Here is a 21,648-nt window from a genome sequence, read left to right on the forward strand (position 1 = left end):
TCCTTATTAATTTTCTGTCTGGTTATTATTGAAACTTCCTACTGTGATTGTATTCCTTATTTCTTCCTTTAGTTCTGTCAGTGTTTGCCACATATATAATCATGCATAGTTTAAGAATAAGAATATGTTCTTAAAAATGCATCATTGAGCAGTTTCCTCTTTATGCATGTATAATAGAGTATACTTACACACACCTAGATGGTATAGCCTACTAAACACCAAGGATACACAATATAGCCTATTGCTCCTAGGCTATAAACATGTACAGCATGTTAATGTACTAAATACTATAGGCAATTGCAACAAAATGCTAACTGTTTGTGTAAATAAGCATAGAAAAGGCAGTGCATTGCACTGCAACATTACAGCAGCTATGATATCACTAGTTAATATAGAATTTTCAGCTCTATTCGTTATAATCTTAAGGGACAACTCTCATATATGCAGGCTGTTGTTGACTGAAATATTGTTATGTAGCACATGGCTGTATTAAGGTAATCTGATCTTGGTTGTATATATATTTATAATTATTATATCTTTCTAGTGGATTAATCCTTTTTTATTATATCTTTCTTAATCTCTTGTGACAGTTTTTTGACTTAAAGTCTATTTTTTTTCTATGTAAGTATAGCCACTCTTGCTTCTTTTCATTATCATTTGCAAGGAATATCTTTTCCAAGCTTACGTTCAGCCTATATGTATCTTTAAATGTAAAGTGATCCCCTTATACATACCTTATGTTTGGGTCCTATTTTTTAATTCACTTAGCCACTTTATGTCTTTTAATTCGGAAGTTTAATTCATCTACATTTAAATTAACCATTGATAGGAAAGGATTTATTATTGCCATTTTATTACTTGTTTTATTTTTGTCTCTCTTTTCCTGCTCTGCCATCTTTTATGTCTGTGTATGTGTGTGTGTTTGATATTGGCATGCCTTGATTCCTTTTTCTTTTTATTTTGTGTAACTTCTATAGGTATTTTCTTTGAGATTAATATGGGTCTTAAAATACAACAATCTATTTTATGCTGAAAACAACATCAATCTTATACAAAAACTCTACACTTTTCAAAGCTCTAATAAATGTTTTATGCTTATGATGTCACAATTAACATCTATTTGTATTATGTATACATAAACAGATTTTTAAATTGATTTACTTACCATTGTTACACTAATATAATATTATGTATTTGTCTATATATTTATCTTTACCAATTTTTATATTTTCTTATGCTATCATATTGTGGTTTAGCATCCTTTTCTTCAAGTTGAAGAACTCTCTTTAGCATTTATTGTAAGACAGTTCTAGTCATAACATGTTCCCTCAACTTTTATTTGTCTGAGAAAGTATTTCTCTTTTATTTTTAAACAATTTTCCAGATATACTCTTTCTGGCAGATTTTTTTTTCTTTCATCCCTTTGAATATATCATCTTACTTCCTTCTGGAAGGCAAGACTCCTGCTTAAAAAAGTCTTCTGATAGTCTTAAAATCATCCCCTTGTACATGACAAGTTGTTTTTCTCTTAATGCTTTCAAAATTATCTCCTTTACTTTTGATATCTTGAATATAACGTGTCTCAGTGTTTTGGCTTAATTTTGTTTAGGATCTTTTTGGCCTCCTGGATCTGGATGTACATTTTCCTTCCTAGATTTGGGAAGTTTCCAGCCAATTATGTTTTCTAAATTGCAGAGCACTGTGCAAGTGGTAGGGGTTATGGCACAAAGGTTTTTCGGCTTTTACTACTGGTTTTGGTGTGGCTAGATTTACACACTAAATCTAAGCCCTTCTACTAGTTTTCGGATTTTTCACAATGGGAATTGATCCATTTGTTCCTGTGGAATTGATGTTTCCATGAAAGAAAGGAGAGTGCAGTGTTTTCTATTCTGCCATATTGCTGATGTCACCAGAGTTTTTTCACTTTTTAAAGAGATCCCTTCTAATCGGTAATCACTGATTAGAAGAATTAATAAAAGTCCTCAAATGGGATGAAGTAGGAGACAAGGTAAGAAGAGTAGGAGAAATAATACCAAAATGGTTTCAAGAAAGGCAGATATAGGTGAAGAAATTTTCACTGGACTAGATTTAGTGTCAGCAATTTTGGATGAGTCACAACTCAGTTTTAGATTATTTAGACAACCTGCTATGTATGTCATAATCTTGGTTTCTTCGAGATTATGGGTTTAAAATTTTTTTTTACATGTAACATAAGGTACTTGCAAAGGTAAAATATTCTATTTTATTATTTCCAAGAACATTTTTGTTATTTTCTTCTTTATTTTTTTGTTGCCCCAGGAATACAGAAATCTGTGAGAATTATCTACTTATAATTAACTATTCCATATCTCTTGGTGGTATAAATTTAGCTTAGTGAAATTTAAAATAAAACCAAAAGTCAGAAGTCTGATATTCTTCTAGTTTATTTATTAGAATCACAATGGTTATTGAAAAAAACATTAACTACTTTTAACCTTGGTTTCCAGTTAGAATTCCAGATGTTAATTATTTTTATATGTTTTTAAAATTTCTTTTAATTTTTAATTTTAATTTTTTAACTTCTATTTTAAGTTCAGAGATACAAGTGCAGATTTATTACATAGGTAAACTTGTGTAATGGGGATTTGTTGTGCAGATTATTTTATCACCCAGGTATTAAGCCTAGTACCCATTAATTATGTTTCCTGATCCTCTCCCTCCTCCCACCTTCCACCCTCCAAAAAGGCCCCAGTGTATGTTGTTCCCCTCTGTGTCTCCATGTGTTCTCATCATTTAGCTCAAACTTATAAGTAAGAACGTGCAATATTTGATTTTCTGTTCTTGTATTAGTTTGCTAAGAATAATGGCCTCAAGCTCCACCCATGTCCCTGTAAAAGATAATATCTCATTATTTTTTATGGCTGCATAGTATTCTGTGCATATATGCACCACATTTTCTTTATTCAATCTACTATTCATAAGTATTTAGGTTGATTCCACGTCTTTGCTATTGTGAATAGTGCTGCATTGAACATACCCATACATGTATCTTCATAATAAAATGATTTATATTCTTTTGGGTATATGCCCAGTAACGAGATTGCTGGGTAGAATGCTATTTCTGCCCTTAGGTCTTTGAGGAATTGTCACAGTGTCTTCCACAATAGCTGAACTAATTTATGCTCTCACCAACAGCATATAAGAATTCCTTTTCCTCCACAACCTTGCCAGCATCTGTTATTTTTTTGACTTTTTAACAATTGCCATTCTGACTGGTGTGAGATGGTATCTCATTGTGGTTTTGATTTGCATTCCTCTAACAATCAATGATGTTGAGCTTTTTAAAAATATGATTGTTGGCCACATGTATGTCTTCTTTTGAGAAGTGTCTGTTCATGTCCTTTGCCTACTTTTTGTGAGATTGTTTTTTCTTGTAAATTTGTTTAATTTTCTTTTAGATGCTGCATATTGGACCATTGTACATAATTTACAAAAATTTTCTCCCATTCCCTAGGTTGTCTGTTTACTCTGTTGCTAGTTTCTTTTGCTGTGCTGAAGTCCTTTAGTTATATTCCAGCGGTCAATTTTTGCTTTTGTTGCAATGCTTTTGGTGTCTTCCTCATGACATATTTGCTTGTCCGTGTTCTGGATGGTATTGCCTAGGTTGTCTCCCAGTATTTTTATAGTTTTGGGTCTTACAGTTAAGTTTTTAATTGATACTGAGTTAATTTTTGTATATGGTGTAAGGAAGGGGTTCCAGTTTCAATCTCCCGAATATGGCTAGTCAGTTATCCCAGCACCATTTATTGAATAGGGAATCCTTTCCCCAATGTTTGTTTTTGTTGGGTTTACTGAAGATAAGATAATTGTAGGTGTGTTCTCTATTCTGTTCCATTTGTCTGTGTATCTGTTTTTGTATCAGTATCATGCTGTTTTGGATAATGTAGGCCTGTAGTATAGTTTGAAGTTGAGTAGGATGATGCCTCTAACTTTGTTCTTTTTGCTTAAGATTGCCTTGGCTATTCAGGCTTTTTTTGTTGTTGTTCCATATGGATTTTTAGTGTTTTCCAGTCCTGTGAAGAATGTCAGTGGGAGTTTAATAGGAAGAGCACTGAATCTATAAATTGCTTTAGGCAGTATGGACATTTTAACAATATTGATTCTTCCTATCCATGAGCATGAAATGTTTTTTCATTTGTTTGTATCACTGATTTCTTTGAGCAGTAGTTTCTAGTTCTCCTTGCAGAGATCTTTTACTACAATAGTTAGCTGCATTCCTTGATATTTCATTCTTTTTGTGGCACTTGTGAATAAGCTTGACTGTTTTTGTTGTATAGGAATGCTAACAATTTTTGCACATTGATTTTGTATCCTCAGACTTTGCTGAAGTTGTTTATTAAGTTAAGAAGCTTTTGAACCGAGACTATGTGGTTTTCTAAAAGTAGTATTGTGCCATCTCTGGCCCCGTCAGTGTTCAAGCTGATACAACATGGCCCAAGCCACTCCCACCATGAATCAAATTTTATGGCATAGACTAATTGACATAACCCAAAGACCCCAGGTAAATAATGTCATTTTTATTCGGCAGGACATTCCAAGGCCTATGAGAATTACTACCTAGAGCCAAGGACAAAGGCCAACTGTCTCTTTGAGCATGGTTAATTCTTTAGCACACCTTTCCCAAGTCCAGCCTATCATCACTTTGCTTCTAGATTACTTCAAAAAGTTAAATGTCTTCCTGTTTTCCTCTTATATTCCATAAAGTCCATTTTCTACCAAGAAACCAAAAAGGTAAAATGTGACAGTTCCTTTTCTTATTTAAAAGGGTGTAATATAAAGTAGCAGACATGTAGAATGAACAAGTCTAGAGAGCTAATGTACAACATGAAGCCTATAGGTGATAAATTGTATATAGCGAAAATGTACTCTTTACTGGTATTCTATTGAGAGAGGAAAGAGTTGTTGACTAATATTTATTAAGCATCTTATGATTTTGAATTAGTAAAAAAATGCCATAATAATTTTTTATTATACTAAGAATAAAATCTAAACTCTTTTCCATGGCCCACAAATTGGCTGTGATCATTCAGAGTGAACCTGTGTAAAGGTCGTACCTACCTGAAATACTCTTGTCCTATGACCCTCAGGTGTCTTGTAATACATTCATTCTGTCCTTTCTCCTGTTTCTCTAAATTATCAAGCTATTCTAGGTTCAAAGGCTTTGCATTTTTGATCCTCTACGCTTGGAAACACTTTTCCTTTGTTCCTTCAGTGATTAACTCTTTTTCATCAGCTAGATCTTAGCTTGAATATCACCTCCTCATAGAAGTTTTCCTCTCATTCCGTCTATGGTAGTTTTCTTCTAGTCATTGTTGGTCACATTACCATCTTCTATTATTCTCATAACATTCATCATCAAATGACACTGTTTTGTTTACTTTCTTTATATCTGTCTCTGTCCATTAGAATTAAGCATACCCGAGGAAGCAGTTTGTGTTTTCCTTTAGTATGGAGAACAGTGGCTGGCATCTAGCATTCATTCAGAAAACATTAGTTAAAAGCATGGCTGCCTGACTGGTTCTTGTCCAATCATTAGTTTCTTGGTGTTGATCTGGTTCCTTCAACTCTACATGGCATTGCATAACATCAGTGTTCTGAACCACATTCTACATTTGAATTACCTTTGAGTGGCACATTTGATTTTGTAGTGTCATGTTACATTTGACAAAATTGTGAAGGCTATACTCACACTCATTCATATAAGTAGAAATCTTCATATTTTACTTTCACTAAATATATGAAATCTCAGTATCTTCAGTGGCAATTAAAGGCTACTAAAGAGTTCAAATACTGGAATAAGGAATTATTGCTACAAAGAAAGGTGCATAGTATTTACTTTTTTCAAGTATAGTGGTGGTTTCTTAATAAAATTTTTGAATTTATTAAGAACTTGTTTTGGTTTGGCTTTTATATATCCTAGGATACTGTCTGCTTAGCTGCAGACACAGACACATTTTCTCTTAGTATATTTAAAGTGACATCTTTGATAGCTGCCACAGGGTCACTCAAAGCAGAACAGAAGAGTGCCTTATGCTACAGCTTGGTCCCTTGTTGAAACATTTCATAGCAGGCATGCTTCTCAGCAAATGTCTAGATGTGCAAATTAGAATGTGGTCTACTTTTTATAACAGTTTTAACACATACCATCTGTCTTTATAAGGTTTTTTTTCCTTCATTAGCTACCAGTCAATTGGATGTAATAAATTCTCCCTGCAAATATTATTCATCAGCAGTACTTGAGTGGAGTTTAGATCAACAGGTGAACAGCTCACTTTTAAAAATATAAATGGAATTTAAAAGGAATCGTGACTTTCTATAACATAATTGTCAGAATATATTTTATGGTTTATCATTGATCTTGTGGATTCTAAAAACAAACTATACTCATTTTGATAATTCAACTATTGTAGTTTTATAAAATATTGACCTTCACTAAGTAATAATTTAAAATATATAGAGGAAGGTGGTTTGTATATATTTTTGTCAATCATTTGTGTCATTGTTTAGAGTCTGTAAGTAAATTTAGATATTAGTTAAAATTAACTGTATGTTTTATTTGTAATATTTTTCAAAAACTTATTTTTTTCTCTGAGGATCATAATGAAGAATTATTAACTTAAAAAATAATGTTTCCTTACCTATATTGACTTCAAGCTAGTGACCCACAAAATCAACAATCTCACTCTTGCTATTTTACTTGCATTCTAGCCATATTTTTACAACAAACTACAAGACATTGAAAATTAAATTACTCCCTCCCATGCCACATTTTCCAAATAATATTTATTTTCTTTTTCTTAAAATGGACTCTTCTACACACTCTTCTTATTTCTTCAAGTGGTTTTATTATTGTTTCAGTCTCCTGAGCTTAAAAATAGACTTCTGCTTTCCCCTTTATTTTTGCCTCTTTTCCATAGCAAAGAAGTCCAATTAGATCTTCTCCACAGTGTCTTAGGTTTGTGTCCCTTCTTTACCAATCTTTTGTTGCCCATTGCAATAAAGACCCAGATTACCTCATAAAACTCCTATGTTGCTTTCCCAGTTTATTACTTGAATAAACATCACATTGCATTGAGCAGACATAACATTACTCCCTTCCTCAAACATCTATCATTTAACCTGATCCCATTTATCTTTAGCTAGCCTTGGTACCTTATCTATCTTTTTTCTTTTAATCATAGCTCACTGCAGCTTCAAACTCTGTGGCTGAAGTGATCTTCCCAACACAGCCTCCTGTGTACCTGGGACTACAGATGTGCACCACTATACCCAGCTAATTAAAAAAATAATTATAGAGATAGGGTCTTGGTATTTTGCCTAGGCCAGTCTTGATTTCTGGGCCTCAAACAATCCTCCTGCCTCCGCCTCTCAAATTGCTGGGATTACAAATGTGAGCCACCATGCCTGGCCTCTTATTTATTTTTAGTATAAACTCTCCACCTCAGCTTCATTTGAGATCCTTACTATCATCTCTTCCCCTCTGTCTTTGTATAACTACCTCACTGCTTGGGGCTCTAGTCCTGATCCTAAATATCAGTTTGCTCTGGACTTCCACAGTTTTGTCCTTGAAAGTTTGTGTTCCAAGAAACTCTTCAGTTCTAGGAAAATGGACATAGTTGTTCTCTCTACGTACTTCTCTAATTTAATAAACAGATTTTTATAAATTAGATCTACTATGTTGTAGGCACTTTGCTAAATGCTAGGAATATCTGACTGAATAAAAGATATTCTCTGTTCTCCAGTAGTTTAGAATCCATAGGTGAGGTATGCAATTACAATATGATACAATACATTGCAATATAGTAGGTTCAAGGGCACCTAGCTAGCCATGGGATTTAGAAAAAGATTCCTAGTAGAAAGAATGCAGGAGAATGGATAGAAGCCAGGTGTAGTGTGGAGTTGTTTTTGGAAGGGATAATTTCTGGTTATATGAAAAGTTTATACAAGGGCTAGAAGATTAAATGAAATGTTTATTCTAGAACTTCAAGTAGTTTTGTCTGTTTGCAGTATATTAGAAGAGGGATGGAAATAAAGGAGTGGTGAAAGATGTGTTCCAAAAAGATGTCATGTTAGAAAGACAGACAGTGATTGCCTGGCCATGAGATTTGGAATTTACCTAGGGACAAATAGCAATCCTTTGCTAAGTTGTGAGTAGAGAAGTAACATAATGAGATTTAGAAAGGTCAGTTTGCACAACATGGATTAGTAATGGTGAAGCAGTAACTAATAAGACAGGAAGGTGAAAGACCTAGGAAGCTATTACAGTATTTATTCTCAGAGCTAGCCTTTTTTCAGATATCCTTCCATTTGAAATATTCCCCCAATATCTTCACTGCACTTTCCCAAATTTGCCTGTTGGACAAGTCTTATAAAGTCAGACTTTCTTCAGTCATTTTCTAGCCCTCATTGATCTCTTGCTTTTGTGATTGTTCTATCAATGACCATCATCTTTTCATTTAACAATTACTCTCTAATTTCTCTTACAAAGTATTCTAGTCTCCCAGAGTTGCCAATTACTTGAAGACACAGATTATCTTTTACTCACCTTAGTCAAGACTATTCACACAAAAAATGGTTTAAAAAAAAAACCCAAAACCTTAAACTTGGGCTTTTTGATTATATTTCAAACGTTCAGTGCAAAAATATTAATGCCATTCATTCACAAAGCTTGTTTTATATTATATATTATTTCAAATATTGTGGTACCTCAATTTTAATTAGTAAAGTTCCTATGAAGAGAAAATGACACTTCAAAAATAATTGGCTGCTTAACTGTAGCTTCCTACTTCCAGCTTATACTTTCTCTCCTAAAGTTCCAATAATAGAAAAGGTAGATGATATCTTAAGATTGGAAACTGAACATATGCCTTCCTCCTCCTACTTGTAAAACATGTGCATACTTTCTCTTCGGTCTCCTCTTTCTTTCAAACTCTCTCTTTCCTATGAATGGAATGGAATGTCGTGACTGGAAAGAAAAGTACTTCTGTAAATTAGAGAGAATGTGCTGCCTGTGACAGGATTTGACCAGCCTTTACCTGCTCTATCATTCATTCAACAACTGTCTGATGCCAGGGAGCTCTCTAAGCAAGTTCAAGTTCATATGTTCATATTCATATGTTCACTTTTATTATCCTAAGTATGTATAATAACATCTACATAGCTGGATTGTAGTGAAAACTAAAATTGGACCACATAGTTGGTACCCCATATGTAACTAGTTATAATAATAATGATTATGATTAGCCTGCATTATGAAAACTAGATTCATTTGGAAAAGTTGCGGATTATGACTTTTCAGGTTGTCCTATCTTTATTCAAGAAGGGCAACAATCATCAATGGACTGTCACCAGGATTTTGGAGAAAAGTGCAATGTGGAATTTAAAGGGATTTAAAACTCTTTCAGTTCCCTTTTTGAACCATTTCCTCTTGTTCTTATCTATTTCACATATACTCAGTGTTTTCATGTTGCTCTTTGACTAAGTTCATCTTCTCTTTGATAAATGTATTATTTTATTCCCTAAATTTATTTCTCCCACCTCTACCTAAATTGGAATTCTTTTTTCCTGTTGCTGCATAGCAATATACAATAGCAAGATAAGAAATAATAATTACCGTAAAGAATAAATAGAAATGTCTTTCTCTTTTTTGTAAGGAAAATATGTATTTTGAAAGTGGAACTTGATAATGTATATGAATTGCTAATTCCTATATAAGTTCTAGAAGAGAAGTGTCCTAGAGTTGTTAAATCTCTGTTTTCATTATTCTTTTTCATATATCCCAGTTGATGTATGTCCCTATTATTAAAATGAATTTTTCAGCCTATAATTATAACAGTAATTTTTGTATGCTTTATGCATGATTTAAACATTTTCTTCTTGGTTCAAATAACATATTTCATAATGTTTATTTTTTTTAATAACAGGAAGTGTTTTTCTTGTTTCTCTACTTCATTATAAAAATTCACCATGGTGGTCTGTGTTCATATTTCCTTGAACAGATTCCTCTTTACTTGAATTCTAAGAATTTGTTTTTTGTATGTAGTTCACAGTTTACCCGTTTAACTCTTAAATTTATGAAGTATACCTGTTAGGTACGGTTTTTCTTTTCATGTGGTTAGAAATTTTTAAATGATCTGTTATCTTTTTTAAATGTAAGGGGGTGGGAAGCAGTGAAGGGTCAGAAATTTCCACAGCTTAGAATTTCAGACTTTAGAATACTATTATGAATTACGGTAAAATATGTTTCTTCTTTTTCACACAATCATACTTTAGCAAGGTGAATACAATGACATATTTCCAAAGACTGTTTCTTTTTACACAGGTGATCAAGTAGTCTGGACTGGTTACTATGGCTTAGTGTATAACCTGGTGAAAATGTCATGGGAACTTCAAGGAGATGAAGAACAGAATGGACTTAGAAACATGATATGGCAAACATTGCAGAAAACAAAGGATTATGAGGAAGATGTACGAATTCAAAATGCAATCAATATAGCTCAGGTAAGGTAAAACACTGGGCAATAAATATGTACGTGTATCATCAGGAGGCATGGTTGTCACTTCTCTCAACGGTAAAAATGTCTACATTCAGTGAGTATTAGCGACTCACAGCTGATAATATTTTTAAAACTTAACACTGATCTATTTTTGATTGAAGGTAAGAGACTTGAGCTCTAGATGGTAGTGTAAAGTCCTCCAAAAGTCTGTAATAGAAAAAGAATTAAATTCATTTAACACATCTAGGGAAAAGTACACCTCAGCAAGGGTGATTCCACCACAGAACTCTAACTTGGTGGGAAATTCTGATAGACATATTAGGTATTCTAGATTGAAGTAACATTAAGTCATGATTCTTTTTCTCTTTTCTTGGTGAAGACATTTAGAAAGTAATGGAAGTTTTAAGGAGCATAACACAATCCTCTAATTTGAGGGTTATGTTAGGATGGGCTGTGAAAGAGCTGTGTAGAGGCGCTTTCACTACCTCATACCAAGGGGTGCCAAAAGAGGTAGGCTGTGGGTAAGGTTCAAATAGGAGGGGCAAGGGGCTTTTTATGATGTTAGGAATCCAGAGACCTATTCTCTCACTTGAGCAGTTCCTCCCTTGTTTAGTTCAGTGAGCAGAAATACCAGGAAGAAGGCTGAACACAGTGATATCATGACACTGGACTAGAGGAAAGGGTAAAGGTGGCCCTAACCTCAGTGATTTCAACACAGATAGGAAATGAATAGGTAAAAGTAAACAAAAGTAGAAAGTAAAAGCCACTGGCTCTAAGATTCTTCCCTCTTTTCTCAGCCTGTTTGACTACTGTATTTTTAGAGGCTTGTTGAATGGCTTTGATCAAAATGCTGATAGTGATATGGACAATAAAGTCCAAGCTGAGGTGATCTCAGATGAAGATAAGGAATTTGTTTGGAACTAAAGTAAAGGTCACTCTCGCTATGCAACAAGGCTGGCAGCATTTTGCCCTTGCTCTAGAAAGTGGAACTTTGAACTTAAGAGGGATAATTTAGGGTATCTAGTAGAAGAAATTTCTAAGTGACAAAATGTTCAAGAGAAATCAAAGCATAAGTTTGAAAAATTTGCAGCATGACAATGCAGTAAATAAGAAAAACCCATTTTTTGGGGGAAGAAATTTAAACCTGCAGCAGAAATTTGCATAAGTAATAAGGAGCTAGATGCCAATGACCAAGACAAAGGGGAAAATGTCTCCAGGGCATATCAGAGATATTCCCAGCAGCCCCTCCCATCACAGTCCTGGAGGCCTAGGAGGGGAAAATGGGCTGGGTGCAGGACCCCCTTGTTTGGTGCCCTGGATCCCAGCCACTCTAGCCATGTCTAAAAGAGGCCAAGGTACAGCTCAGGATGTGGCTTCAGAGGGTGCAAGCCCCAAGCCTTGTCAGCTTTCACATGGTGTTGGTCCTGTGCATGTGCAGAAAACAAGAATTGAGGTTTGAGAATCTCTGCCTGGATTTCAGAGGACATATGGAAATGTCTGATGTCCAGATAAAAGTTTGCTGCAAGGGCAGAACCCTCATGGAGAGCCTCTACACGGGCAGTGTGAAAAGAAAATGTAGGGCTGGAGTCCCCGCACAGAGTTCCCACTGGGGCATTGCCTAGTGGAGCTGAGAAGACAGTCACTGTCCTCCAGACCCCAGAATGGTAGATCCACCAACAGCTTGCATTCAATGCCAGCCCATGAAAGCAGCCAAGAGCAGGGCTGTCCCCTGCAAAGCCACAGGGGCACAGCTGCCCAAGGCTGTGGGAGCCCACCTCTTGAATCAACATGACCTGGATGTGAGACATGGAGTCAAAAGAGATAATTTCCGAACTTCACGGTTTATTGATTGTCCTGTTAGATTTTAAACTTGCATGGAGCCTATGGCCCCTTTGTTTTGGTCAATTTCTCCCATTTGGAATGGGTATATTTACCCAGTGCCTGTATTCCCCTTGTATCTAGGAAGTAACTAACTTGCTTTTGATTTTATAGGCTCATAGGTGGAAGAAACTTGCCTTGTTTTAGATGAGACTTTGGACTTGTAGAGATCAGGTGGCCACCTATTCTCATTGCCTGAAGAGAAAATACCAAGCGAGTTTTTCGCCACCTATTTTGGAAACATAAAGCCATTAGTGAAATCCCTAAACCGTATCTACTCCATTAGTGTTGTAAACTTTTTTAAAGTTTGCTGTCTCATAGTTACATGAAGATTGGTAGCTTGCCTCAGTTAATTCTAGAATGAGATAAAATCTTGGGGGACTGTTGGAAGGGTATGATTGTGTTTTGAAATGTGAGGACATGAGATTTGGAGGGGCCAGGGGTGGAATGATATGGTTTGGCTCTGTCCCCAGCCAAATCTCTCTTGAATTTTATCTACCATAATCCGCACGTGTCCAGGGAGGAACATAGTGGGAGATAATTGAATCATGGGTGTTTTTTATCCATGTTGTTCTTGCTATAGTGAATAAGCCTCACAAGATCTGATGGTTTTATAAAGGCCAGCTCCGCTGCACATGCTTTTTTGCCTGCCAACATGTAAGCTGTGCCTTTGCTCCTTTTTTGCCTTCTGCCATGATTGTGAGGCCTCTGCAGCTATGTGGAACTGTGAGACCATTAAACTTCTATTTCTTTATAAATTACCCTATCTCAGCTATTTCATAACAGTATGAAAATAGGCTAATACAGTAAATATTAGGAAGAAATTAATCTATTTGTAAGCACTAGCCATTGTTTTGTGTGCTAGCAATACAGTTTTAAACAAGCAGATAAATATTATTTTAAAAGTAATTTAAAGTTTGGATCAAGGAGACTGACAATAAACTTGCAAATTAAATGAATTAAAAGAAAATATCAAATAGTGCTATCTATACTATTGTTGCTGGGTTTTGGGGTGCAGGAGAGTGCTCAGCTCCCCTGAGAGAATGTTTTTCCAGGCTTTTGGTCTCTCACCCAAGAATGGGAGAGGGACCGCGTTGGGTGCACTCATAAGAAAATATTAGACCCCAAAAGAGTTTTTTTGTTTTTTTGTTTGTTTGTTTGTTTTTGCAGAAAAGTGATTTATTTAGGCAGAAAAAGGGAAAAAGGAAAGAGAAAATGAGAGAGAGAGAAAGCTTCCACAAGAGTGTGGAAGGGGACCCAAGTATGGAATCCAGGAGGAGAAAAGCAGCTTCCAAAAGACTAGAAGGGGAACCCCAGAGGGGGAAATCCCCTGGATGAGAGACAGGGACTTTTAACGTGAAAGGAATTCCCACATTCTCCACGTCCCCTGGCCAATGAAAAGAGTTCCTTTAAACTTCCACTGGAATTATTGACTTTGATGATTTTCCCGTGCCCACGAGAAGATTTAAACAAAGACCATTAAGTCTCCCAGATGGAGAGAGGGGTGGGGGGGCATTGGGAAGTTCTTGTCCTTGAAACTACGCCCTCTTGTGGACTCGGAAAGAGAATACATTCCCTCACTATGAAGAAAACAAAATAGAGAAAAGCTATTGGAATGGGATCAGCAAGAGTAGGGAGTGGTTGCTTCAGCAGGAGTGGTCAGAGATGGGTTTCCAATGAGGCATTATTTGAAAAGAGAGCTAAATAATGAGAAGGAAATATCTATAAAAATATACTCTGGTAAAGAGTTTATGCATACAAAAATGTATTCTGCAAAGACTCTAAGAGCATTAGTTTGGTGTGTTAAGAGAGCAAAAAGACCAATGTGCGCTGTCCTCTGGTAAGGGAAGGAAAGAGTGGTAAGATTTGTAGGTGGGTAAGGAGAGTTGTTTGAAGATGGCAATAGTAGCACATAAGTAGTAAGCTCTGGGGAATAAAATAGTAAGCTCTGCAAAAAACATAAGAAAAAGTTTAAGTGGGAAGTACATTTAGAAAAATAAAAGCAGACTATAAAAAGCATAGAACTGATCAATCTTAAAATTGTTTCCACAGGTAAAATAAAAGCAACATATAAACTATTTTAGACTAGCTAATATAATGGAAAAATGAGGAAAACTTTTATTAATCACAAAATTCAGAAGGGTAAAGGGAATGTGATTATAAGAAAGTAATTGTAAAATGATTATAAAAGGACCAATTCACAACTATATGTGAAAATATAGTGCAATAAATGATTTTCCAAAGAAATATAAATGATGAAAATTGACTGAAAAGGATATAAAAATTTTAACAAAGATTTGGAGAAATTTGCAGGTGACCTACTAGATTTGTTCATATGAATATCATACACAAGACTAAGATATTCATTAGTATTGCTAATATGTAACATTGTTATTGACATACTAACCTGTGTGTTGGGTCATAACTGGAGAATGTTTAAACCAAGTTTATCATACCAAGGCAGTGGGTTAGAGTGGCTAAACACTTGGGAACAGAGAATGAAATAATTCAGTTTAAATTCCAGCCCCACATAATCTCTTTATACAGATGCGACTCGGATGAGACATGGAACAAGTTATTTCTCAGCCTTAGTTTTCTTATTTTTGAAAAATGTGTGCCAAGGGGTACTTCTTTTTTTTTCATAACATAAATATTTTATTTAAAATACTATATTTTCTAAAGAAAACAGAAAAGGGGTACTGAGCATTTTTGCAAGTCTTCATATGTATGTGTGTGTGTGTGTATATATATATATATAAAATTGTACTTTAGTTTTGGGGTACCTGTGCAGATCACGTAGGTTTGTTGCATAGATACATACATGGCAATGTGGTTTGCTGCCTCCATCCCCATCACCTATATCGGGCACTTCTCCCCATGCTATCTCTCCCCAACCTCCCTACCTCCTGCTGTCCCTCCCCTAGTCCCCTCTAACAGACCCTGGTGTGTGATGCTCCCCTCCCTGTGTCCATGTGTTCTCATTGTTCAACACCTGCCTATGAGTGAGAACATGCTGTGTTTGATTTTCTGTTCTTGTGTCAATTTGCTGAGAATGATGGTTTCCAGCTTTATCCATATCCCTGCAAAGGACATGAACTCATTGTTTTTTTATGGCTGCATAGTATTCCATGGTATATATGTGCCACATTTTCCTTGTCCAGTCTATCCTCAATAGCATTTGTGTTGGTTCCAGGTCTTTGCTATTGTAAACAGTGCTGCAATGAACATACATGTGCATGTGTCTTTATAATAGAACAATTTATAATCCTTTGGATATATACCCAGTAATGGGATTGCTGGGTCAAATGGAATTTCTATTTTGAGGTCCTTGAGGAATCACCATTCTGTCCTCCACAATGGCTGAACTAAGTTACACTCCCACTAATAGTGTAAAAGTGTTGCTATTTCTCCACATCCTCTCCAGCATCTATTGTCCCCAGATTTTTTAATGATCTCCATTCTAACTCGTGTGAGATGGTGTCTCAATGTGATTTTGATTTGCATTTCTCTTATGACCAGTGTTGATGAGACTTTTTTCATATGTTTGTTAACCTCATATATATCTTCTTTTGAAAAGTGTCTCTTCATGTCCTTTGCCCACTTTTGAATGGGTTTTTTTGTTTTTTTCTTGTAAATCTGTCTTAGTTCTTTGTAGATTCTGGATATTAGCTCTTTGTCAGATGGTAAGATTGCAAAATTTTTTCCCATTCTATTGGTTGCCAGTTCACTCTAGTGATTGTTTCTTTTGCTGTACAGAAGCTCTGGAGTTTAATTAGATCCCATTTGTCCATTTTGGCTTTTGTTGCCAATGCTTTTGGTGTTTTAGTCATGAAGTCCTTGCCTATGCCTATGTCTTGAATGGTTTTGCCTAGGTTTTCTTTTAGGGTTTTTATGGTGTTAGGTCTTAAGTTTAAGGCTTTAATCTATCTGGAGTTAATTTTAGTGTAAAGTGTCAGGACGACATGATTGTATATTTAGAAGACCCCATCGTCTCAGCTTAAAATCTCCTTAAATTGATAAGCAACTTCAGCAAAGTCTCAGGATATAAAATCAATGTGCAGAAATCACAAGCATTCCTATACACCAATAACAGACTGAAAAAGAGCCAAATCAAGAGTGAACTCCCATTCACAATTGCTACAAAGAGAATAAAATACCTAGGAATACAAGTAACAAAGGATGTAAAGGACCTCTTCAAGGAGAACTACAAACCACTGCTCAAGGAAATCAGAGAGAACACAAACAGATGGGAAAACATTCCATGCTCATGGTTAGGAAGAATCAATATTGTGAAAATGGCCATACTGCCCAAAGTAATTGATAGATTCAAGGCTATCCCCATTAAGCTACCTATGACCCTCTTCACAGAACTGGAACAAACCACCTTGAACTTCATATGGAACCAGAGAGCCTGCAGAGCCAAGACAATCCTAAGCAACACGATCAAAGTAGGAAGCATCACACTACCTGACTTCAAACAATACTACAAGGCTACAGTAATCAAAACAGCATGGTACTGGTACCAAAACAGAGATATAGATGAATGGAACAGAACAGAGGCCTTGGAGGCAACACCACTCATCTACAACCGTCTGATCTTTGACAGACCTGACAAAAACAAGCAATGGATAAAGGATTCCCTGTTTAATAAATGGTGTTGGGAAAACTGGCTAGCCATGTGCCAAGGGGTACTTCTAATGCTCACAGACAGGGATAGTAACTGAAAATCACACAAGAGACAGGAAAGCTAAGTGATTTTGAGAGCACAGAATCTATGACAAGGTTGTCTGGGTTCAAATGGGTGATCTACTACGGAGTAGATATGTGATCTTGGGCATATTTTTACCTCAGTTTCCTTCTCTGAAAATGGGGCTAATAATAGTATCTAATGCATAGGTTTGTTATGATGACTAAATGAATTCATGCTATAAAGCATTATGAAGTTTTTGATAAAGAAATAAAATATACTGAGATAAAAGTTATTTGTCATACTTTAAGTTATATTACTTCTCAATATTTCTAGAGATTGTGATTTATTATTGTGCTATTAGAACTATAAGAGAACATTTGCTTTTAACAAAAAAAAATCAACTGCAAATGTTAATCAGTTTCAGATGAAGAAAGTGAAAATAACATAGCAAAATATTTAAATGAAGTAGAGGATAAGTAAGCTATGAAGTAAATCAATGAAATTCTTTTATTATGGTGGTTTCTTACAGGTGTTGCTAACTGAGGTAACCTACAAAGCTTATGAAACTTATGAGATAGCAGGCTTGAAAAAACCTTACAACATTGATGGAGTAGATATGGTTTAAGGATTTCACTAATGTTTATGTTCCAAAATAGGTGGAGAAAAACTTGGTTGATATTTTCTCTTCAGGCAATGAGAACAGGTGGCCACCCTAATCTCTACAGGTCCAGCACTTGGCATTCTCCTGACTAAGCAGCCTGAAGAGTTGATTTGTGGGAAGAATAATTGTTCTGTTTTGGGTTTATGCCTTTTGGCGACATTTATTAGTATGCTGACCAAGCATTCCAATTTTCCCAGTCCTGCATGGGTTCATGCTTATTGTCGCAGCTTTCTTACTAGTGGTAAATTAATTCACTTACAAAAGTTTCTCAATTTGGATGGCAAATTATTAATTGATCTTACTGTTAACTTTTTCATTTGACAATATGTTGCAAATCTGGACTGGCCAATACTAAACTCTTTTTGTTAGAATTTAAATCTATTTTACAGCTTCTTGGTTTTTCTAGCTCTGATTGATGAACATATATTTTTCTTCATATTTAGAGAAAACCATTTTGAAATTGGCTATTCACTCTTCATAAATTACACATAATTTTTCCAGTGATGCTTTATCCATATGGCATCCTAGGCTATTTCAAAGTGCCATCAAACACTTTTTTTTCCTGTGTCTTATTTGAGACAATTTAATCTGTTTATAATAAGGAAATACACATTTTTCTGTCATTGAAAATTCTTGGTTATTTCTAACTTTCATGTGTGCAATTATTCTAATATTCCTAATATCCTGTTTTTAGATAATATTATGGATACAAATTAATGTTAATAGGTAGGAAGGGCAATTAATAAACTTACTCTGCTCAGCTTGTTATCAAAGTATATGGATGGGCCATTACTGGCAACCCAAAGTATCTATACTCTAGATACTTCATAGAAAATAAAAACTTAAACTCTTTGCTTTTTAACCATAAGTACAATTTGGAATGTTAATCCTTAAGGAGTACTATCTAAACACAAGCAGTTCATCATTTTCTCTTGATATTCTATTTTTTTCTTGGAAAAAAAATCACAGAGCTGCCCACTTGAATTATAGTGTCTTGAATTTCATGGACTTGTTTTTATGCAACTATGCTTCAGCTTTATCCTTGGTTTTGGAGTAAGAGCCAAAAAGAAAAGAGAAACAAAGACAATTAATATATTTATTTCAGTGATGGCCACTGTATCACCCAATATCCCCATTATTAGGATTTAGGAAATAAATCCTCTTTAGTCTCATACACTCTATGAACCTTTTTACTAATTTTGTATAAACTATTTGTTGGACCCTAAAAAAATTAGAGCCTAATTTTTGAACAATTCTAACAGAAATAGAAAATGGCACATAGTCACCTCACCCAGCCTTATTCTTATGTTGTTGTTCTGTTTCCATGATTCTTTCAATTATTTGTCTAACTCTCCAGTTTTATAACTATTTTTATATGCAAATCTCAAATCACAAATGGATTATACTGTAACTAACTAAGTCAACTCAGATTTGTCATTTCTAAAATTAGAATTCTATTTATATGCCTGTTTTCAGGACCAATCATTTGATAGAAGATATTCTTTTTTTCTTCAAAATTTTAGTAAATATCTATAGATAATTAGATTTGAAATTCATAAGTCAATCAGACATAGCAAATATATTTTAGATATTAGATGCAAGCAAAGACCTCATTACTAGAATAGTAAGCACTGAGAATTAAGGAATAAACAATCACATAACCACTAACTGTGCTAATTTGTTTTCAATTCTTAGTCAGAAGACATTTAAAGAGGGTTTTCATTCATTTTAAATATTAAATGGAGGGAGGAAGTTAGCTTTCTTCACAGACAAATCTAAATCAGAGATTTCTAAAAGCAGTTATACTGATTTAGGCATAGTATATGTTTAAGAAATATGTTTAATTTGCAATGAATATATTAACTAAAACACAGTTAAGCCTATACCTATTTTATTTAAAAGTTAGAAATAGAGACAGTGGATTATTAAACAATGGTCTATATGATTTATGGACATAAATGATAAAGTGTTTAACCTAGTGGCTTTGAAAAAAATCACTTAATTTAGTTAGAATTCCCTTACTTAAGAAACTACAGATATATAAAGTACAAAATTATATAAAATTTTTCCCCAAATCACTGAAAATATGAAATAAATATGTATTTATTATTTGCTGTGTCTATTCAGCCTAGCTGAATTCTGTGGAAGATGCAAAGAAGTATAAAACATGACCTTTACACATAAGCTTTACTGTCTCATCCAGAAAGCACAGTCTACAGAAATAGACAAAGACTAATACAAAGAGGATATAAGTGGCTAGCCCCATCAGAAGCCCAGATAGATGTATGATTCCTAATTTTTTAATATTTTCTTATCTATAATGTGTTATTGTCCTCTTCAAGTATTAGATAGTGCTTGAGATAGAAAATAATAAGTTGGATTACATGATGCAAAGTGTCAGGTCAAAGAACATCTTGCAGACAAGGAAATGTCATGAGCCATGCAGGAATAAGAACACTGCGAAGAGAATGCTGTAGGTTGACTTGCCTAGTTGGGAAAATAGCTTAGATTGAGCACTTCTGGGCATTAAACCTGGAAGGTTGGTTTGGATTACCAAGCTAAGATGATGGGGACTTAGGTGATTTCATAGAAACAGAGATGCTAAGTGGTGGAATTAATTGTGGGGAAAATTGTTGGTTCTAATTGAATTTTAATTGTTTGGTAATTTATATTGGGTAAAACTTATATGTAAAATTTCCTGTAACATTTTAAAATAGTGAATTCCTGCCTTGGAGCTCGTGGTACATTGTTAGAGTAATTATTGCCAATTTATTCAGTGCTCTCTATAACCACACCTTGCATCATTCTCTCCACACTCAAATTCTTGGCTTGACTGTTACTTGATTTAGGTAATAGGCAAAAGCAAATTTATATGAGGAGAGATTTAAAAAATATTTACTCATTGGGGCCTGCCCTCTCTTGTTCTCTTGGAACCCAGCAACTGCCATGTCAGTAAGTGCATTTTCCAGCTGAAGATGACAAACAACATGGAACAGACAAGCCATTTTAGCTGATGACATTTTAACCACAACTCTAGCCAGTCCCCAACTGACCTAAACTCTGACCACAGGCACAAAAATAACTCAGCTCAGACCAGCAGAACCATTCTCTGTTCCCAGCTCAAATTGCTGACCTGTGGAACTGTGTGCTAAATAAGTGGTTGTGTTAAGCCGCTTAGATTTTGGTGATATTTTTACATAAAAAAGGCTTTTTGATAGAAAGCTGCATAAATGGGATTTCAGTTTGCTATAGTCTTTAATATGAATATTTTTTCTTTCTTATTTATTATTTATTATGTTTAAAAAGACATAATTATTGCTAAGATTTTGATAAATATTTACCATATGTCATATGATAAACACTTTATTAATTTTCCAATTCTCATAAAACCATATTTTATATATATACACACACACACATATATGTATACCTACATATATACACACTCACACATATTATGCTCTTGATTTTACAATTGAATAAATTGAAACTTGAAATGAAAACAGTTTTTTTGCAAGGTGAAGTAACTTGACTATGGATTCATAGCTAGCTATCAGCAGTGCTTGAATTCAAACTCATATACGCTACTTTGATGGCCAGTGCTCTTAAACATTCTCCCCTGTGAGTTACCCCTTGTATCAAATTCTTGAGTTATTTTAAGAAAATCTACAAAGGCAAAAAAACTGAGTATTAATGAGGGTAACAAGAAGATAAAAAGGATTGTTAACATTTCTTACTACATAAATTTTGTATTATAATTTTGCTTCTAGCTTCATTATATTTCCTTACCACTTTTCCTTTGTTCTGATTCTTCATTTAGAGTTTATTCTGCTATAATTCATATGGCATTCTGTAAGCTGTTTTATAATTTTAATAAAATGATA

At 34.6% G+C, this 21,648-nt stretch overlaps 1 protein-coding gene across 1 annotated transcript in view; it reads left to right on the forward strand.

Annotated features, from left to right (window-relative positions):
* TMEM232 (transmembrane protein 232) overlaps nucleotides 1-21,648 on the forward strand; it is a 195,047-nt gene that overhangs the window by 137,876 nt on the left and 35,523 nt on the right. Inside the window, exon 11 of the mRNA XM_032274759.1 lies at nucleotides 10,361-10,539. Within this exon, the coding sequence (XP_032130650.1) occupies nucleotides 10,361-10,539 (179 nt within the window). The remainder of the gene's footprint in view (nucleotides 1-10,360; nucleotides 10,540-21,648) is intronic.

The sequence above is a fragment of the Sapajus apella genome, unplaced genomic scaffold, assembly GCF_009761245.1.
Source record: "Sapajus apella isolate SASKATOON/1434 unplaced genomic scaffold, GSC_monkey_1.0 scaffold1, whole genome shotgun sequence".
Lineage (NCBI taxonomy): Eukaryota > Metazoa > Chordata > Mammalia > Primates > Cebidae > Sapajus > Sapajus apella.